This window comes from Engraulis encrasicolus, chromosome 13 (assembly GCF_034702125.1).
Source record: "Engraulis encrasicolus isolate BLACKSEA-1 chromosome 13, IST_EnEncr_1.0, whole genome shotgun sequence".
NCBI lineage: Eukaryota > Metazoa > Chordata > Actinopteri > Clupeiformes > Engraulidae > Engraulis > Engraulis encrasicolus.
The window spans coordinates 41,448,008-41,470,507 of NC_085869.1; the positions used below are offsets into that span (position 1 = coordinate 41,448,008).

The following is a 22,500-nucleotide window of genomic DNA, read 5'->3' on the forward strand; positions in this document are numbered from 1 at the left end:
ATGATTGCAGTTTGCAAATGTAGGCTAACAGATAATCTTATGTCATTTAAAAATTTAAAAAAATACTGAAGGGTAGCAATGAGAAAAAGGCAGGCACATCACCCCACAGTGCTCCAGGCAATTAGAGGCCCTGTGAGAGAGTTTTTTCTCCCATCCTGTCAATGGAAACTAAATACCTGCTGTGGGTGTGAGTGTGTTATTGGGAAGAATTTGGAAAAACTGGGGGACTCAGACAGTTATCCTTCTGGTGGTTAAAGATATTTGCTTTAGGCATTTATCTCTCATTTTCCTCCTTTATAGATATTTTGTAGGCTATATTGTATAGGCCTATACAATATAAACTTGTGTATGTCTCATGCCCTTCATGCCCCCCTCCCCCGGGAATTAAAATAAATAAAAAATAAATATGATTTTATTCATATCGTGATTAAAATCGAAATCGAAAATTTTGGGGAGAAATAATCGAAATCTAAGTTTTTCTCATATCGCCCAGGCTTAATGGGGACCCACAAACAATACGAGTGGCCCTTGATCTGCTCTCCTGGCCTCTTTCCCATCTCACAGCCACACGACAATAAACACACACACACACACACATGCACGCAAGCGCACACTGCTCTCCTGCCATGAAATAAGCTATTCCAGTATGTCACGGTTACATCACAGCCAGGGCAAGACACACACACGCAGACAAATGGATGCACACACAGGCACACGCAAACGCACCCACGCAACCACGTCACGGCCAGGGCTGGCATTGGCCTGATAAGCTGGGCATTGAGGCCTGCTGGGTGTGACGTGTTTGCCTAACTTCACTTCATAGGGGCGGGTCAGGTGTGTGTGTGTGTGCGCACGTGTGTGTAGGTGCGTGTGTGCGTGTGTGCGTACGCGTGTGTGTGTGTGTGTGTGTGCGTGCGTGCGTGTGTGCATGCGTACGTAGCAAGAGAATATGCAGAAGTGACTATGAAATACAGCCTCTGTAAAGATACGTAGGGGATCCTATTGGACAGAAAGAAGAAGACACAATAGAAGTGAGAGAAAAATAGTACGAGAGCGACAGAGAGGAAAGAGAAAACAATTGCATCTACAGTATGACTGAATACCGCCCTTGTCCTCCAGGCTCTTTCCACAAACAGGAAGACTGTTGTGTGCTGTGTGCGTGCGTGCGTGCGGTGTGTGTGTGTGTGTAACTGCGTGTCTTGCTACCACCCAGGGAGACGTCTAACAAGCTTAATTTAAGATAGCGATCGAGCAGCAATAGCAGCTCTGGAGCCAACGTGTGTGTGTGTGTGTGTGTGTGTGTGTGTGTGTGTGTGTGTGTGTGTGTGTGTGTGTGTGTGTGTGTGTGTGTGTGTGTGTGTGTGTGTGTGTGTTTAAATGTGACAGATGTACAGATCATTCTTGAGCGCAACAAGGGGGCAGTGTGAGCCTAAAGTCTCTCACGCAACACACAGACACACACACACACTTTCAGAGCACCCCCCCATCCACTTCGTCTCTCTCTAACGTACACAGACGCACGTACAAACGCACGCGCACGCGCACGCACACGCACACGCACATGCACACGCACACGCACACGCACACACACACACCAGTAAGCTGACCCTGGGGAAGTAGGTTGGTGCAGAGCTGAAGGCAGATGGGCTTAACAGCATGTACATTTTCAAAAGATCAAAAAGCAGAGCAGTTACTGAGGTGAGGCAGAGAGACAGCGAGACATAAAACTAGACAGACAGACAGACAGACAGACAGACAGACAGACAGACAGACAGACACACAGACACACACACACACACACACACACACACACACACACACACACACACACACACACACACACACACACATACACACACACACACACACACACACACGCACAGACACACACACACGCACACACACACACAGAGGGCTGACAGCCGCCCGCCATAAGTTTTGATTATTGATGACAGTAGGCCATTTCAGTGGTGGAACATGGAACATAGAACAAGCTGCAATCAGAAGGAACAGAGGATGTACAGAACATTATAGGAGGGAATGGAAAAAGAATATGAGAGAGAGAGAGAGAGAGAGAGAGAGAGAGAGAGAGAGAGAGAGAGAGAGAGGAAGAGCAGGAGGATTATGAGAGTAAAGGGTAGATGGGGAGTGAGAAAAAGAGAGGCTCAGTCTGTTTCGCTGAAACAAAATGAGAAGTAGAGATGTGAAGAGAAGAGAAGAGAAGAGAAGAGAAGAGAAGAGAAGAGACGTGAAGAGACGTGAAGAAAAGAAAAGAAAAGAGAAGAGAAGAGAAGAAAAGAAAAGAAAAGAGAAGAGAAGAGAAGAGAAGAGAAGAGAAGAGAAGAGAAGGCCAGGAACAGTTGGATAAAGACAGGAAGAAATATCAGAAACAGACGCTTCGTCAAACAAACAGGAAGTATCTCATTGGCAGTTCTCAGTATATCCTCTGGTGCCTACTGTGTACACCACAAACTTCCTTTGTGCTTCATGCCTATAGGTACGTGCTTAGCCTAATTCATATGAGCAACTTTTAACTCTAGTTTCGATTCTTGAAAAATGTTTCCACAGAACATAGCTCGGGAATTAGAATGATCTGTAGTATTACAGTATGTTAAAACTCAGAAAGCAGTGAAAACACTGAACTACAATTCTGAAAACGTGATAACGGTTTTTACCAACACAAGGTTCACTTTTTGATGAGAGAAGTTTTTATTCCAAAAAAGTGATGAAAATAGAAATGGAGATTAATTAAAACTCAGGATTTCATCTCATTTTAAAATTCAATTTCAGCCTTTTCTTCAGAAACATTGAGATGTAGAGGAAAATCGTCACTTATGAAAAAAAAATTGTGCAGAGAACCGTGATATTAATTTTCATCAAGAAAACCGTGATACTCATTTTTTTTTCCAGAACCGCCCAGCCTTATTAGACTCACAGTTGTCTAGAGTTTTCATGTGACTAGCCCTTCTGGAAGACACACTTTCATTCAGCCACACACACCAATACCATAATCCCAAATCCCATGTATACGTACATGTATATGCTGGGAGACAGACACACACACACACAGGAAGAGAGACACTTGGTGTGTTTCAGTGAACCAAAGTCAGAAGTAGAGAAAAACAGTGACACAGACAGATGTAGTATAGTGAATGATGAAGATCTCCTCATCCACATCTCCTCGCCCCTGCTCAATAACTCACCGGTGGGCTGCACACATACGGACATAATTCAGGCACTGTAATTCAGGCACACACTCCCACTCACCAATACACACACACACTCCCACCAACCAATACACACACACACTCCCACCAACCAATACACACACACACTCCCACCCACCTACACACACACTCACTCCCACCCACCAATACACATACACACTCCCACCCACCAATACACACACACACTCCCACCCACCAATACACACACACACTCCCACCAACCAATACACACACACACTCCCACCCACCTACACACACACTCACTCCCACCCACCAATACACATACACACACACACACACACACACACACACACACACACACACACACACACACACACACACACACACACACACACACACACACACACACACACACACACACACACACTCCCACCCACCAATACACACACACACTCCCACCCACCAATACACACACACACTCCCACCCACCAATACACACACACACTCCCACCCACCAACACACACCAACACACACTCCCACCCACCAACACACACCAACACACACTCCCACCAACACACACCAACACACACCCACACACACACACCCACACACACACCCCAACCCCTGCTCAGTGACTCACCGGTGGGCTGCACGCGTACAGACGTCTTGTCGGACTGCTTGCGGCTGATGGCGTACCACGACTTGTCCGGGTCCTGGATCCACTCTGAGGCCTCGCAGTAGAAGGCACCCTGGTCAGCAGGCTGCAGCTTGTAGATGGTCAGCCTGTGTGGTATTACCCAGAGAGTTTATTTTATATAGTAGGGTATATCATAGAATGGAAACCGATTCATTACTCGGATGCACTCCAAGGTTCCTTTCTATGAACCCATTTTAACCTAAGGCACCTGTAAAAAACGCCTACTGAATGCCTAAGCCCTTTGTTGGAATAGGTGCCCTCAGCATAAAAACCTAAATATCTCAGCCTCCGAGACACATGAAAAGATGAACTAAGTTATATTTAAAAGCTAGGACCCTCATCTTTCACTAGAATGTGTTCATTCAGCTGTAATAAAAAATAAATCCCAAGAGTCTGAAGGCAGCGTTCATGACGCTCCAGGCGACTTGGTCAATGCAGCGTATAGGTATACAGCAACAGGCTTAAATGACTTAAATAAAACTGATTTGAAACATTTTCAACTCTCATTTGAGGTTTCCTGATTTGCAATTCAAATTTACAATCTGCTGCTCTGTTTCAAAAACTACAGCTGAAAAGGCTTCAAATCCATTGAACCGTCCTCTAGATATCTTATGAACTGTCATTGATTGTAAGCAACTGGTCTTTTCCTTTGAGCTTGAAATACTATCCATTCCTCATCAAAATAAGTTAAGGTGTGAAGAGGTCTTAATATTATACATCCATAGAGACAAGTCAAGGTGTAAAGAAGTGAAACTCAGTTCACATCTTTACACATGCTTACAAGTAAACTTCTTTTGAGCATTACATTAAATTACATAACATTACACTTAGCTCACACTTTTAATCCAAGTCGACTACTAGTTATTTAGGTACAGGTTATTTGTTTCAGGCCCTGGAGCAATGTGGGGTTAGGTGCCTTGCTCAAGGGCACTTCAACCATGGATGAGGATGCTGGTAAGGGTGGGATTTGAACCAACAACCTTCTAATTCAGAGGCCAGCATTCTTACTATTGAGCCAAGGTTTCCCAACTTGGTACTGCTATTTGATAATGCTTATATTACCAACGCAAGAAAGCATGTGAAATAAAATCTTGAACATTTTGAATTGATCGGTCAAAGCTACCCCAAATCACTTGACCGAATGAGAATCTTCACACACCTGTATGTGTTAGCGCCCGTCTTATCCAGCCTCAGGTCACCCGAGGAGAGCCTCTGACGGTACGGGCTGCCGGGTCGCAGCACAAAGTCCCGGGAGAGGGTGACGATGTCACGGGGCGCTGTGTCAGCTGGGTCGTCAGCGGGACGCAGGTACCAGCCCACGGCCAGGTGAGTGTGTTGGGAGGTGGAGCGGCTGACCTCACAGGTGAGCTGGAGCGTCTCGCCCTCCACCTTGGATAGGGTCTGGGCAGCGGAGGACACGGACAGGGTGTCGGGGATCACTGTTGGAGGAAGAAGAGGAAGAAGAAGAGGAGGAAGATGAGTGTGGGAGGAAACTGAGAAATGTTTCTGTAGCAGTAATAACCGTACTGGCGAACAACAATCATCAAAAATGTATTGTCATCACCATGAAAAACAGGTGTTGCATAAATGCAATGCCTTTGTGTGCACTGAATGCTGTGGCATGATGTGTCACAATGACAATGGGCCTCTCCCAGTGTGACTTTCAGAAGGTACACCAGCATCTCCCCCAAACCAATAATCAACAAAATAACACAATATTCATCATCACCATCACCACCACCATTAACATCACCACCACCATCACATTTCATTCAAAGGATGTTGCAAAAAGTGCTTCATGAAAAAGACATTACAAACAATAGTGCCGCATTAATATTGCAGAAATCCAACAGAGTTGTGAAGAACACCACTAATGTTCTAGATGCACTTACATGTGCCTGACACATATTCTCTCAGGCCAGCATATAGAAATGTTCTTCTTGTCCAGTACATATAAATATGTGTTCCTGTTCACCATACGTAAGTGCTCTTGTTCACCATGTGTAAGGGTTTATGAATATGTTTATGTAAGCACATTCTATCTCACTACCCAAAACAGTACAGCACATAAGTGCATTCAAGTGTATTGTATAAGCACTGTATTCACAGATGCACACTCCCTCTTGATTCCCTAAGTAGCACATAAGTGCACATAATTGCTTTGTAAGTATGCTTGTGTCAATGTATTCACTCTTGCTGTCCTAATGCACTTTATCTAAGGAGCAAAGACATTTCAGAGGATCAGCAAAGCAATAGCTGGCAGGCAAAGAGAACATTCGCATTTCACTCACACAAACACACCTCAGAGATGTCAACAGCCATTTACAGAATAATAGTGATTGATTTCGCAAAACAAAACAGTTTGCCAAACATCTACTAGGGCTTACTGACAAGCTCTCTCTCTCTCTCTCTCTCTCTCTCTCTCTCTCTCTCTCACACGCACATACTCTCTCCATCTCACTTTAAGTGCACACTAACGCACACACATAGGATATACGGTATGGTGTGACCCATTAACATTTAAAAAGGATTCTCTTCTGGTGAAGCAAAACTCTGACCTTGTTATTACAGCAACTCAGTGCCCCAGGACTTGCTCTTTTATGCATTGTTTTTTGCTCTTCTTCACTCACTTCCTCATCCCTCTTTCATTTCAACCTATACTGTTCCTTCTTCCTCCCATCCATCTTTCCATTCATCCCCGTCTCTCTACCACTCTTTCTCCACCACTCTTCTCTCTCTCTCTCTCCATCTCCCTCCCCCTTCCACCTTCCATCCACCCTCCTCCTCACAGACCAGACCCAATCAAACTCAAGCCCTCAGTGGTATGCATGTCTAGTATATTACCTTCACGGTAATTTAAAAATGGGCAAAACAGACACCAGGCCCCCAAATACAATTCCAACGACATACTGGTAGTAGGGTTTCAGCCAGCAGTGGTCATTGAGGCTACTGCATGTAAAACGGATTTCATTTCACTGAATGGACTGTATACATTGACATTCAAATGAGATGAATTTCAAGGGTCAGTTGCATTGGTAAAGTAACTTAACCCATTGTGTCCTGGAGCGACATACACACTGAATTAAGGTTCTTGAGATTTGAGCTATTTTATTACAAATGTGGATATGTTAGAGGTGAATGAACACATTCTTGTGCAATATGAAGGTTCTAGATTTTAAATGCAACGTATTTCTTGCTTTTATGTGCTTCGGAGGCTGAGATATTTAGGTTTTAACAGGGAGAGGGCACCTTTTCCCAGAAAGGGATTAGGCTAAAATGGGTTAAACCAGTGATTCTCAAAGTGTGGTCAGGGGACCAATACTGCCCTACTAAGGCAAAAGACAGTAACTCACCAGAGTGTGAAACTGAGAAAAATGATGTTGAAGTTATCTTAAAATAAATGAATGTCACCACAATCTGGTTATAGCTACAAAGCTGTAATTTTCACAGTTTGTAGTGTATGCCTGCCTACATCTATTCATAAAAAATAATTTTACAAATAGTTAACCTTTGACCCTTTTTTGGAAGTTACTGTGTTCTGCCTTAGCATTGCCCCCGGAATGACAATTAGTCATACTAAGGCAGAAGACAGTAACTTCCATTTTAAATCTGAATAATAAGCAACAAATACAACTTTCACATATAATTTAAGCAGTATACACACTATTGGAGTCATTATGACAAAATGTCATGTTTATTAACATATAAATTGTTAATAATAATAATAATAATATAATTATAAATGGGTTTTGTGTGTGTATTTGTATTTCATACTACCTCAAATAATAGTTACACACATTTCCTAGCAGGCTGATCATGTTTCATAATATAATAGTTTCATTTTATATTTTTTTTGATTATTTACATGACTGAAATTTAAAGAAGGAGTTTTAACTGTTACCAGATGAACAGTAACTGAAGTTACTGTGTTCTGCCTCAGTTTGGAACATCAGAGTTCCAGAATTCTGCAGGTCCAGAGCAGAAGGCAAAAAGCAGTAACTGAAGTTACTGTCTTCTGCCTTAGTTTACCCAAAGGATTTTCAGCTTGTTTTACTGTACACCTTTTTTTATCCTCAAAACAACTGATTTCAAACTCCATGTTTGTTCACATGATAAAACTGATGCTTATTATTGCAAATATGACAAAAACTCATTTTTGAAAAATTTGAAGTTACTGCCTTTTGCCTTAGCAGGGCAGAATAGTGGTCCGCGATAGAGCTCAGGTGGTCCGCGAGGGGATTTCTACTTTTCCAAGATAAGCTAACAGTAGGCTACATTTGTAAAATTTTCATGTTTTCAACTGAAAAAGACAGGCTTATAATGTGAATAAAAAGTAAGTGATCTGCATTGAAATTAGCAGTGTCAAATTAGCACCCATCAACTGCCAATTCAGTTGACAGGTGGTCCCTGATGATTTTTGGGGGGACAAAGTGGTCCTCGGTCTGAAAAAGTTTGAGAACCACTGGGTTAAACAATGCTGTGCGACAGTCAGTGGGGGACCCAACAGCCTGACATTTCCTCCCTTTATCACTGTTCCATCTCACTCATGGAATGGGTGACCACGGTCATGCATCAGAAAATACTGTACTCGGCTCAATTTCCACTTTTATTTGTTTATTTTGTCCCTTTGACTGTAACAGCAGCAGTGGATGGAGCAGGCAAATAACCTGCAACAAAATTAAAAAGCACAGCATAGATACTACAAGCAATTAGACGCTACAAGCACTAACAACAACACAAACACACGCACAGAAGGATGCACACACACGCACGCGCACTCGCACACACACACTTCATTCATAATTTCGCAGCCTGCATACACAAAGTCACATATCACTTCTAACTATGCATGTCAAGCAGCTTTGAACAGGCGTTCCTAAATTAGCTTCTCACCGGCCTTGTACTGCAAAGTGAAGCCTATTTATAGCTGCCAAGAGACAGATATACTCCACGTCTGACCTGATTAATTAGAAAGTGTGTGTGTGTGTGTGTGTGTGTGTGTGTGTGTGTGTGTGTGTGTGTGTGTGTGTGTGTGTGTGTGTGTGTGTGTGTGTGTGTGTGTGTGTGTGTGTGTGTGTGTGAGAGAGAGAGAGAGAGAGAGAGAGAGAGAGAGAGAGAGAGAGAGAGAGAGAGAGAGAGAGAGAGAGAAAGAGAAAGAGAAAGAGAGAGAGAGAGAGAGAGAGAGAGAGAGAGAGAGAGATGGGGGAGCAGAGCGAGAGAGAGAGAGAGAGAGAGAGAGAGAGAAAGAGAGAGTGAGTGAGTGAGTGAGTGAGTGAGAGAGAAATTGACTCAGCAGATCTAGAGTAAATGGCTGTTTGAGTGAGAAACTGCAATTACTAGTTTGCTGGCAATGGTGGGTTTGTGTGTGTGTGTGTGTGTGTGTGTGTGTGTGTGTGTGTGTGTGTTCGTGTGTGTGTGAGCGTGTGCACGTGCGCGTGTGCGTGTGTGTGTCTGCGTGTGTGTGTAAGAGCTCCCTGCAGCAGACGTGTCAGGTCTATTCCTGGCCTGCTGCCTGTCACCCAGCAGCCACGCTTCAATACACCTTAGCCCACGCAGTACTTAATTATAGCGTGCGTGCGTGCATGCGTGCGTGCGTGCGTGCGTGCGTGCGTGCGTGCGTGCGTGCGTGCGTGCGTGCGTGCGAGTGGTCCAGATAAAGCATAGCTAGATGAGGATGGGTAAAATGTGCAGAGAAAAGGTGCAAGAGTGAGAAATAGGAATATAGAATGCAAGAGTGAATGTGTGTGTGTGTGTGTGTGGAAGTATGAGTGAGGATGCATTACCGTGAGTGTATGAGTGTGTATGAGCATGTGTCTATGTGTACGTATCTGCATGTGTGTGTGTGTGTGTGTGCATGACAAAAACTAACCATAAATAGTGCCTTGGTTTACACCTGCTGCACACTGCAAGCACAGTCTCCTGATTACACAAGAGTACAGCACCTCCTCAAAGCAAAGACAAGATCTTGCCTGCAGGGAAGATGGTTGTCAGTTCATCTCTTTTTCTCTCTTCTGTTCTTCCTCTCTTCTTGTGCATGGCACATACACAAACGTATGTGCATGCCTTGGTCTACTGATTTAACCATCTTTCACTTACTCTGCTCCTCTCGGTCTCTCTCCTTTCTTGTCCTTTCTCATCCTCATTCCCCCTCCACATCCTTCTTTTATTTCTTTTTTTCCCTCTGTCTCTCCTCCCTCCCTCTCTCTCTATCTCTCACTCCCTCTGTCCCTGGGAGCGGTGGTACATTCCGAGGGAAGTTACGCGTTTGCCATGTTTGTTTTTGATTTCCCATATGCCCACTAGCAACCCATCAATCAATCTCTATGGCTGCGAGACTGACTTGTCAGTCAGCCGCATGTGGTGGCAATCTCTGGCCTGTCAAACAGTCCTCTGTCACGTGCCCGTGGGAGAATGAGAGAGAGAGAGAGAGAGAGAGAGAGAGAGAGAGAGAGAGAGAGAGAGAGAGAGCGAGAGAGAAAGAAAGAATTTGAATTTTAACACATCGTTTATTGTGACACCTTCACTATTTTACATTACAGGATATAGCCAACTCCATAGGTCGAAAATCCAGCATAGTGAAGGGAGGAGCCCTCTCCCTCATAACCACAACAAACCTTACAGCCCTTGCCCCACCCCATCATCATCCCATCACATGAATACAACCACATTATTACCAAATGAAGCGTAGCTTATGGCTACTATCAACTATCCACAAGCCTTTGTCCATACACCATTTCTTTCCAAACATATCAATGTTGTTAGTAAGTTGAAAATAGGCAAATTCTGCTGAGATCCTTGCCTCAACTAACATTTTGAACATGTCAATTTGTTCCACTGTTTTGCCCTCCTACTCTAGCCTGTGACATTTCCACACAGCCATCTTGGCTTGACCAACAAGAAAATTTAAACATGTACATACAGATGCAGCTTTCTTTGAGTACTTCACGCCAAAAATAAACAATTCCTTGGAAAAAATGAAACCAAATCTAGCGCAAACTCGTGTGAGCGTGCAGAACAATGGACTTAATTTTACACATTCAGAAAAGACATGGAACACAGAGTCAGGTACGTTGCATGATGTACAAAGGTTAGAGACCCCACCCCCCAACCTTGCAAGAAACACCTTTGTGGCCATAGCACAGTGTAGGATGCGCCACTGAAGGTCACCAGCTCGTTTGGGGATCAGGCTTTTATACAAGAGAGAGAGAGAGAGAGAGAGAGAGAGAGAGAGAGAGAGGGAGGTGGGGAAAGGAAGATTAAGCCGTCAAGATCAGGAGGTGAATGGCTTTTGAAGGGCGAAGAAGGGGGGGGGCAGCTATGATGTTATGGTGTGGTAGACATGTAGGCCAGCATATGTGACATACAGCTGACACACAGCTCTGTTGTGTACGTCACCTCTGATCATGTGACCACCACTAGGTTTGTGGGTGTGTTCTGTCACCCAAACAAGTCTGTCTGTCTGTCTGTAGTTATAGTTAGTCCTCCTCCAAGTAACTCGTCGCCATCACTGGCACTGCAATTTCCATCCTTTTCCTCGGACGCATCATTTTCAAACCAAATCAGTGTCATAATTATGATTTTTCTTCTGCAACGGAATCATCTTTTCATCTTTTCTTCTAGAACATTCTATCATGGTTAAGTATAGTATAGGTGTGAGAATGAGAGGTACAAGACCTGCACTAAAAAACAAATGTGAGGGCACTCCCACTGCGGAAAACCCCTACATGTTTTCTGAGGAACCTTTTAGAGAACCCAAGAAGTTATGAGTTCATCCCAAACGCTTCATCTGCAGCAACAGAATCTTGTTCATCATTACATCTGAAACATTCTATCATGGCTAAGTATAGCTAGACTCTGTTGCTGCAATGTGCTGTAGAGTGGAGAGCAGGTGTGTGTGTGTGTGTGTGTGTGTGTGTGTGTGAGTGTGAGTGTGAGTGTGAGTGTGAGTGTGTGTGTGAGAGAGAGAGAGAGAGAGAGAGAGAGAGAGAGAGAGAGAGAGAGAGAGAGAGAGAGAGAGAGAGAGATCTGACCTAAAGCAAGGAGACCAGGAAAGAAAACAGCCCACAGAGAAGTGAATCTTCACAAAGCTGCTCAGAGATTTGGGGATTGTCTGTGTGTGTGTGTGCGCACGTGTGTGTGTGTGTGCATCCTCTCCTCTCACAGCAGCTGCCAGCAGGACAGCCAGGTGCACTCATCCTGCGCTGAATAATTCAACTGCCTGTTTGATCACACTTTAACACCACACACACACACACACACACACACACACACACACACACACACACACACACACACACACACACACACACACACACACACACACACACACACACACACACACACACACACGCACAGACACACACACGCACAGACACACACTGTGACGCCACACACACACACACAAGCATGCAAGCACAGGCAGATGCACACAAGCACACAGGCCATCTTCTGGAACAAAAAGGCAAAGCACCTTTTAGCAAGGAGGGAGGGAATGGGGGAGAGGTGGTGGTGGTTGTGTGTGTGTGTGTGTGTGTGTGTGTGTGTGTGTGTGTGTGTGTGTGTGTGTGTGTGTGTGTGTGTGTGTGTGTGTGTGTGTGTGTGCGTGCGTGTGTGTGTGTTCTAGGGCAAGAAACAAAGTGGATAAAGAAAGCGGGATATGTAAAATGAATGAAAGAGGGGTCAAAAGATGTAAAACAAGAGGATGAAAGACTTAGACCGAAACAGTGAGAGTGAAGAACAGTCCTAGGGCCGTTGTGCAAAGGAGGAAGTCAAAAAGGGTGTGTGTGTGTGTGTGTGTGTGTGTGTGTGTGTGTGTGTGTGTGTGTGTGTGTGTGTGTGTCCATCCTACAAAAGTAGCCTTTGAAACGGGGGTGTTCTTGCTCCGCCTAGCTGGAAGAACATACACTCCTTACAGAGAGAGAGAGAGAGAGAGAGAGAGAGAGAGAGAGAGAGAGAGAGAGAGAGACAGAGAGAGAGAGAGAGAGAGAGAGAGAGAGAGAGAGAGAGGGAGAGAGAGAGATGGCACACGCCAATGCGCGCACACACACACTGTGTAATGAGTATGATACAGACTCGCACCGCTAATTAATCACTCCACTATCTCGTCTGTCTCACGCTTTAAACACGTTCATGCGTTACCATGACAACTTCAACCCCCATGCATACACCCCCTCACACACGATACTATGGCAACCGACCGCTTTGGGGGTTGCTCAGCAACGCTGCCTCACTTTCTATGCCTCGCTCTGAGTCAATGTGTCTATGTGCAGAGCGTGTATGAAATGTGTGTGGATAAATTAAACTGGTTTAATTGATGTCTGACATTTGGGGAATGGATCAAAATTATTGTCTTATGATCATAATAATAATAATAATAACAATAATACTATTAACAACAACAGCAACAACAACAACACCGACAACAACAACAACAAAAATGTCTGTGTTGTACAGCACATGTCATGGTACTTAAAGACGCCTTACATGAAGTAAAAACTTTACTCAGACGGAGATAGATGGAAAAGCAACTCTCCTCAACACTCAACAACCACTCCTTCTGGCTAAAAACAGCCAATCAGAGCAGATAAATTGGTCTTTGTGAGGAATTAGAACAAAAAAAAAACGAGATGGGGAAAAAACGGAGGCGGATGGAACCCCTCTGATTTTGACAGCACTGCTGCGGGCTGTGGGACAGATGGGAGCTCATGTACAGCAAAATGCATGCTCTCTTTCTCACACACACACACACACGGGAAGATGCACATGCATGATGCATACTCGCTCGCATTCACACATACACACACACACACACACACACACATATACATACACAGGAGAGCGTACAGTCACACACCATATCCACTGCCTGCAGCACAAATAGCTCATCTGCTCTCAACAGCATCTAACAAAATTCAAATTCTTCTTTACTATTTTGAAGTCAGGCTATCCCTCATTTCAATTAATTATTTATTTCCATCAGACACACACCAGTGCATGGTCCATATCAATGTGTAAAAGAGTAAGAATATATGGCAACACCATCCACCATCTACCATCCAGCAATCCATCCACGCATCTCCTCTATGCTTCTTTTCTTTCTCTTCCACAACTCTATCCAAAGATCCTCTGTCCAACCGCTACCCTTCCTTCATTTTACTTCCCAATGGGTACTTTCAATCAATCTGCCCATCTTCTCTCTGCTCCTTTTTCACAGTTTTTCTCCTTCTGTCATTCTCATGCAAACCCCTCTATCATTGCTTCTCTTCTTCAGCTAAATCCCACATTGACTTCCATGGAAGGTCAGCGTCTCTTGTGCCTGCTGGGATGATAGACTCACAAACTGACTGACTGACTTCCCCCATTTCACCAGTAGGATCCTGTGTGACTGTGGGATTGTGAGGCAAAGAAGGCTAGGGCCAGTTTGTGACTACGGTTGGTAATGGCCAGTGATTGTGGCTGGGAAGTATGGTGCTACGTGGGGAGGTGTGCCTGTTCATGTTATGCTCCTATACATTTCGGGCACATGACGTCACACGTTGCGCGGCAGACATTTTGGAAGCGGGCCAGCCCATTGTTTACAGTGAGGACTTGCTTTATTCTGCTAGTAGTTTGCTTTGTGTTTTACCGGTTCATTTGACCTCTGCTGTCGTTATGGTCGCCCGTTGCTGTGTCGTAGGGTGTAGAAGCGCAAGCTGTGACGGGACGGGGAAAAAAATCCCAAATGGATTATCTTTTTACCGTTTTCCAACTTGGAGGCGTCTCAATGGAGAACAAATGTCCTCCATAACAAAGAGTCGCCGGCTAGCATGGGTTGCTGCTGTAAGACGGTCAAATATAACTTTCCACTCTATCCCGGTGTGGAGGTGTCTCTGGTCTAATACCCCCAGATGAGCTCGGGGAGGCAAACTTTGTGAAAAAAATCCTGTGCCTTCCTCAGACAGGACTCCCAGAAGCTGACATCTGGCAGGATACAGGCAACGTCAAGTCACAGTAGGTTGCACCTGTCACGAACATCTGTGTCTGCACTTGTGTGTAGTACCTATGACCTTGTTTGAGCTGAACAATGCTATCAACTCTGTGGAGACAAAAGTCTTTGTCTGCGTCACAAGCCTCCTGGACAGTGCTGTTTTTGTGCTTAGCAGGGCATTTCACTTCCAGGCAGCCTTGTCCACAGCCGTCACAGCTAACTAGGCCATCAGGTGAGGCGCCTACCTGTGGGAACGCCGGGTTTATGCAGAAGCCAGACTGCTCGATTGTCAAGTTATCGTGGTGTGGTGCTTGTTGTTGAAGGTATTCAGTGCGTGCTGTGTCTGTGCTTTGGGTAGCACACATTCTTGACTGTGGACACAGCCGGCTTGTCGATGTTAGAGACCAGAACTGCATGCATGGTGGAGGCAGTCACTCTCCCTTTACCATAGCAACTAGCTATCAATATGGCGGCGTACCCAGAATGGAAGCGCTGTGCCCGTCCCTTATTGGAGTGGGTGTTGAAGGGATTTCTAGAGGGTGGTGGTGGTGGTGATTATGCAATGGTTCTGGCACTGTTACCACTAACTGTGTAAAGGACGAGAGCAGAATCATACTGAGAAATTTACCAAGACCTGTGTGCGTGCGTGCGTGCGTGCGTGTCCATGTAGTAAATATGTATGTGATGTGTGACAGTATTTAATACTGTATTGATGAAATCACATTTTGGTGCATGTCTATGCATGTACATGTCTAACAATCCTGGCTGCGTGCCCGACGCTGTGCCACCTTCAGTTTGGCCTTGTGGTTGGCACTGCCTGGAGTGGTGCTTTCATGCAGCGTGCAACTCACTCCAATACACACAGCAGGGTACCTTTGCGCACGCACACGCACATGCGCAGCACACGCACGCACACACGCACACAGACGTGCACGCACACGCAGGCACACAAATGCACGCACACACACACAAAGTGTACTGCTGAAGTGAAAAACCCCCTGACGGATCTATGGGCATTAGCCAAATGCCAATCCAGATCTGCCTTCCAAAGCTGACTATCCGCTATCTGCAAATCAAGTCTGTAGGGATGTCAATATTGATACGCTGTCAGGCACACATAAAAGGACTCCCATCTTTGCCCTGAAAAAAAATGGAAGAGATAAAAGGAGCGAGAATATTCAGCTTCTGATGTGGATTACCAGCATAGCCAACAACATCAGGCTTTCACTGCCACAGTGGAAAAGACTCAAAGATAAATGAGGTTGCAACAATTTTATCGGTAGCAGCAAGTTTACTCTAGGGGGCGTTCAATCTCACTACTTCAAATATAAAAAAATGATTTGAAAGCATTCTTTCGCAAGAGAGTTGTTACCAACAAGAAGGTAAGGAAGATCAAGTGGATCTAGCCAAACAAGTGGTGTTTGATTGGTTCCCTTATGACAGATACTGAGCTAGGTGAAGAGAAGTTTTTTTTAAATATATTTTTTTAGATTTTTCTATATTTTTCCATTACATGATAGTGTGGAGAGGTATTAAAGCAAAACATTCCTCAGAGATCAATCCAGCGCTATGGTATGGTATGTGACTTAGGATATGAAGCAGAGAAACAGCAACAGAGAACTGATGTAAGAAAGACAGTCCAGCAACATGACGCCAGTCCTAAATGCACCACAAACTAATATACAAACATGCATGTGTGCAACTACGTGTGTGCGTGCGTGCGTGCGTGCGTGTGCGTGTGCGTGTGCGTGTGTGTTCGTGCGTTGTACAATGCCGCTGTCGTCCGCTCTCCTCCATGTCAATAGCAAACAGCATATGTCGCCACTTCTGTTGCATGGCCATCAATTAACATAATCGCCTTCGTTAATGCGTGAACGAAGTCCGTTAAGCATTAATTAAACAATTAACAGGAGCGGAAAAAAAACCCTCTGAATAGAAGCAGGCACAATTACACATGACAAATATAGTCCGGGAGCCGTGGGGTTGAACCCAGATTTCTTTGATAAAGTTTTTTTTTTTGCTTTATCTGATAGATTTTAGCCAAGTCTTCAAGATTTCAGACGATGCCCGGTGATATCCCTTGAGCATTTCCAGATTTTGAGCCTTTATTGTCCCATAAATGCAAATTATGACAAAAAACTAAAGACACCTAATATTACTGTGAATAATGTTACAAAATGTACCAAATTGCTACTATTACCTGAAAAACATTCACATTGGACTGCCTTAACACTGCCCTTATTGAAACAAACCCAATATGGGGTAATAATTAACCCTTTCATAACAGCAATCCCACAAATAAGGCGAGACACTGTAGGTGAATAGGGTATTTTTTTAAAACTTGCAGATATCAATATGAAACTTTACCAGATGATTACTCATGAATTGGAGAAAAAAATGTATTAAAAGTTTTCTGTAATTTAATGTTTAAATATGCTAATTAGGCTATTATGTAATTAAATATGCACTAATTTGCATATATTTTGATGCAATGAATCTGACCACCTGAAAATGCCAGCTTCAAAATTCCTTTTTTATTTTGTTAATATTGTACATACAAGAATATTTACTGTGGTTAATTGTGGCTATCTCCTTTTGTTATCCAGGTACAGAGAAAATACTGCTAATAACCTTAAAAAATGCGATTTCTGCCTATTTTTATGCATTTAGTTATATAAATCAGGTCATGAATGACAAATCAAGAAATGCCTCAGTAAAAACATTCACAACATTGCTTAGAATAAGACTGTAAAGTATGGAATGGATTGTGACATCATGACAACATACATGACAACATCGCCGGTAGGTAGCCTACCACAAATAGCCAACATAAAAGACCCCCCCCCCCCAAAAGAAGAACAACAGAGTGTGGGGGTAACTGGTGAGCAGTCGTTGGCTGTTCCAAAAGATGAGTACAGAAATGACATACATCCAGTGTATCCAGACTGGTATTGAATGATCACTTAAATCCATAAAGCCATCAAATAAGATCTGTACATGCATTTACATTTACACAGAAAGACCTATATACACTGCAACATACAGTACCGCATGCTCAGAGAGAGAGAGAGAGAGAGAGAGAGAGAGAGAGAGAGAGAGAGAGAGAGAGAGAGAGAGAGAGAGAGAGAGAGAGAGAGAGAGAGAGAGAGAGAGAGGTCTAAACATAGGAAAACAGCTATACACTATATATACTGTTGAGTCAAAAAATTAAGTCAATCCAGTGTATCCTGACTGGTATTAAATGATCACTTAAAAGTCCATAAAGCCATCAAATAAGACATGTACATGCATTTAAATTTGCACAGAAAGACCTGTCTACACCTATACAACATACAGTCCTTAACACCTAAAACACCTATAGCCTACATTATATACACTACACGCACGCGCACACACACACACACACACACACACACACACACACACACACACACACACACACACACACACACACACACACACACACACACACACACACACACACACACACACACACACACACACACACACACACACACACTAAAGCTCACACAACATTGGTTCGGCAGCATCCCAGCCAAAAACATGCACAGAAAATGGTGCAAGGCACACTGTTTACAGCACAGCTACATTTCTTAGAATTGCAGGGGCTTTTACTCTTGCAACCACATCTGATCATCTGTAAAATGTAGTCTGGTGCCACTTTGACATTTTCTGGAACACTTATTGGTATCAGTGCTTTGTTGCATGGGTCTTTCTTCCATCCAAATGCTTCAGGAGATAGTTCAGGTGGAGTGTGAACCAATGTCCTCCACATTATTGCTTGAAAATGAGCCCTTTTCACATTCTCAATAAATGCCTCTGTTGTTGGTGGAAGAGCAGCCAGGTTAGGTGAAGAAAAATGACCTTTCCCATTCTTTTTCCCCATACCACCAACCTTGTATGTGATAGTGGTGTCAACAATGATCGATTCGGCGATCCGAATCGATCCGGGGCATGGATGATCCAGATCCAGATCCGGCAAGTTCCAGAATCAATCCGGCAATTTTTTTAAGTTTCAATTACTTCCATGGATATTTCGGGAGCAAATGAATGTTAAATTAAATAAAAACACTTCAAAACATTGCAAGACTGATACAGACTGATACAGAAAACAGCCAATAAATTGTTGCTCAGTATCTGACTACTTGTATTTCCTCATTATGGCTGAACATTTGCTTTGCGTTCAGTAGAAATGTAATGCATTGCAATGCATTGTAGAATTGAATCGAATCGGATTGGATCTAATAGAATCGAATCGAATCGGATCTACTACCTCCCGAATCGTGATCGAATCGGATCGAGAGGGCAGTGCCGATCCACACCACTAGTATGTGACATGCTGATACTGTCTGGAATGCCATAACATGCCGACACAAAGTTAGTGGCCTCACTGGAAAGTTGTTGGAATGGTGCCAGCACATTACCAATTGATGTCAAGGGATATCCAGCTTTTAGGGTCTTGATAACAAAGCCTTTACCAATACCAAAATAGGATGCCGCAGTGTCACACCCTGATATGGCATGGGCTGGTAAAAGGTCAATTACAATGTCATTTTGTGGATTCACCACTGAAATTATGTACTTTGTAGGCAAACAAATAATCAGCCAAAAATTGTGTAATTATTACTTACAATTTTTATTTTGTGTTACAACAGCACAGGAAGAGTAAATAGCAATGTATGAAATGGTGAAATTCTGTGTTGAATTAGTAATCCTTTCTGGGTATGTCTGAGCTGACACCACCAATATTCGCCTAAATGTTACATATTTCTGCTTGAAAAACAGCTAGTTATGTAATTGTCTAAAATTTATTTGGTACGAGGACACTTTCTCCACTTTGATGCGGCAGGCCTACCACCCAGAATGCTCTATGGTTAATCATAGTGCAGTTATGAAGCTGTCAAAAGCTTGCGGGCTATGGCTGCAGCGAAATCAACATGAAAGGGTTAATATCAGAAATTGGCACATCACCCACTCTTATCCAGATGGGTAAGTGTTGGACAACTACAAGCAGAAAAAACAAACAACCCACTATGAGATATAAAGCCACGTTTGGCGAAATGTTGGCCTTTGTGTCTCCGACTTGGAAAATCAGGCTTTTTGGGTGAATGCCCCGCCCCCAAACATGCATGACCCCACCCCCACTGATGTCCATACCTCACCACCTGTTCTTATACACATCCTACCATGTAAACAAACACAAAATAAGTATGGTATAGGGTATTTGGTCAGCATAACATGAATTGGGAGCCAAACACTGTTGTAATCTATGGCTGCAGCACATCAAGCATAAAAGGCTCAATATCTGAAAATCCTCAATGGATATCACCGGGCATCGTCTGGAATCTTAATAGGTACACCGCAAGCAACCACAAACTGCAGAGAAAAAAACTTTATCAGACGAAACTGGGTTCGGCTGATATTTGGCTTTTGGCTGCCGGACTAATACAATCACACATGGATATCTACCCCCTACACTGTACCTACAGCACAGCCTTGCAAACACACTTTGGGAGCAACGCAGACACAACGATTGCTGAGAAAGCACCGCTTTTGATGTTGATATAGCCAGTGTACGAGTACATGTAAGCATATGTGTGCGTGCGTATGTGCGTCAGCACATAGTCTTTCCAACTGCATCTGACTGCGATCACATGTGGAGAATAACATTTTAATTTGATATAGAGCAAAGGAAATGTGAGCCGTGTTTATGTGTGAACAGTAGGCTATGTGTGAGGGCATGATATCAACATGTGCTCGGTTTGGATGTACATTTGTTTTGTTCATTGATGCTGATATTGACCACTTTACTGTATACACACTGATACAAACCATGGTAGAGAAATAGAGAGAAACATAGAGAACCAACGGGAAGGAAAGACAGGGGGAGTGATTAGACTGTGCAGGATGAAACAGCAAAGAAGAAGAGATGCATCAATGTCATATCTGCCAAGGCCGAGTATGACATGATCCATCTTTGAGTGTGCGCGTGCTTGCTTGCGTGTGTGTGTGTGTGTGTGTGTGTGTGTGTGTGTGTGTGTGTGTGTGTGTGTATGTGTGCATGTGTGTGTCGTGATTGATGTGTCAGTGCGGGGGTGCACCATGTGATGTTTGAGCGATGAACAAAAGTGAGTAGGTGGTATCTGGAGTATCTGTGAGTGAGTGTGAGCGTGTGTGTGTGTGTGTGTGTGTGTGTGTGTGTGTGTGTGTGTCTGTGTGTGTGTGTGTATGTGCCTGCATGTGTACAGTATATCACGAAAGTGAATACACCCCTCATAGTTTTGCAGATGTTTGAGTATATCTTTTCATAGGAAAGCATTACAGAAATGTAACTTTGACACAATGATTAGTGACCTTTTAACAACATATTTAACCGCTTAAATTTTTTGTTCACTCAGAAAAAAACAAAATACAGCCATTAATGTTTGAACATGTACTCACAAAAGTGAGTACACCCCAGATTAAAATCCGGTAGAGAAGGGGCTATGTTGGCTCGAATCATCTCGAAATGAAACGAAATGAAAAGGGATGACAAGGGAGGTCATCAGTGTGCGTTTCAACCTTTCTTTGCATTGAACTTTTACATTTTGAGTCTGCATCTGGCTTAAATAGATTGGTGTGAGATTTGAATGCAATCCTATGGAGAATATCATGATCTGCTTCAGTAGTCACAGTGCATGTTGACATGTATGTTTCTTTTAGGTGTATTTCAGATTGCCAATGTTGACAGCATTTATGCATCCCCAAACCATGTCAGTCCCACTACCATGCTTGGCTTATGAGAGGATACACCGTTTTTGTACAACTCACTTGTTTACCACCACACATGCTTGACACCATCTAAAGCAAATTTGTTTATCTTGGTCTCAAGAGAGATGAACAGACCAAGGATATGGATCACTGGAACCATGTTGTGTGATCTGATGAGACCAAGATAAACAAATTTGCTTTAGATGGTGTCAAGCATGTGTGGTGGAAGTTTGATGTACGAAAATAATTGTTGCGCTGAAGAAAGATTTATCATTTTATGAACATGGAACATGGAAAGGGCAGATTTTGGCAAGACAAATGTTTTGTCCCCTACAGGAAATAACAGGGAAAATGAACAGATAAGTTACTTATATAATTAACCATCAAGTTGAAGAGGGAAAAAAATGATCAGTATGATGAAGCAGAAGAAGACAGATGATGGATGGATGAGGGTAAAAAAATGAAAAGACAGAAGAAGAGAAGAAGAGGAAGATATGAAGTTACTTATCTTCCGAGGTGTCAATCACACCTGGATGTAGACACAAGCTTTCATTGGCGCGCCTGCTGGACAAACACCAGTTTGCGCAGCGGCGTGTTTGCAGAGTGTCACTTCTCTGTTTGCCAAGCCTCGCTAGTGGGAGACATATATTAAAGCTTTTGTCAGGGGTGAGAAAGTGAAAGAAGCAAAACTTTCCCATATGAATTTACTATAACTTCAGGCCTCAGCTGACTGGTGCATTGGAGATTACACATAGGTCGCTGATCAGAAAAAATCTACAAAACTCCCCAACACTGACCATTTCACTTTAACGTTATTGACAAAATAGGGGGGTATATGTTCCATGTCTTGAATGAATGAATGAATGAATGAATGAAT

The 22,500-nt window shown here is 43.5% G+C and overlaps 1 protein-coding gene across 1 annotated transcript in view; it reads right to left on the reverse strand.

Annotated features, from left to right (window-relative positions):
- The window catches only part of igsf3 (immunoglobulin superfamily, member 3), a 264,169-nt gene that overhangs the window by 104,840 nt on the left and 136,829 nt on the right, over positions 1-22,500 (reverse strand). The window contains exons 3-4 of the mRNA XM_063213938.1: positions 5,046-5,325; positions 3,830-3,972 (exon numbers count right to left, since the gene is read on the reverse strand). Of these exons, the coding sequence (XP_063070008.1) occupies positions 3,830-3,972; positions 5,046-5,325 (423 nt within the window). The remainder of the gene's footprint in view (positions 1-3,829; positions 3,973-5,045; positions 5,326-22,500) is intronic.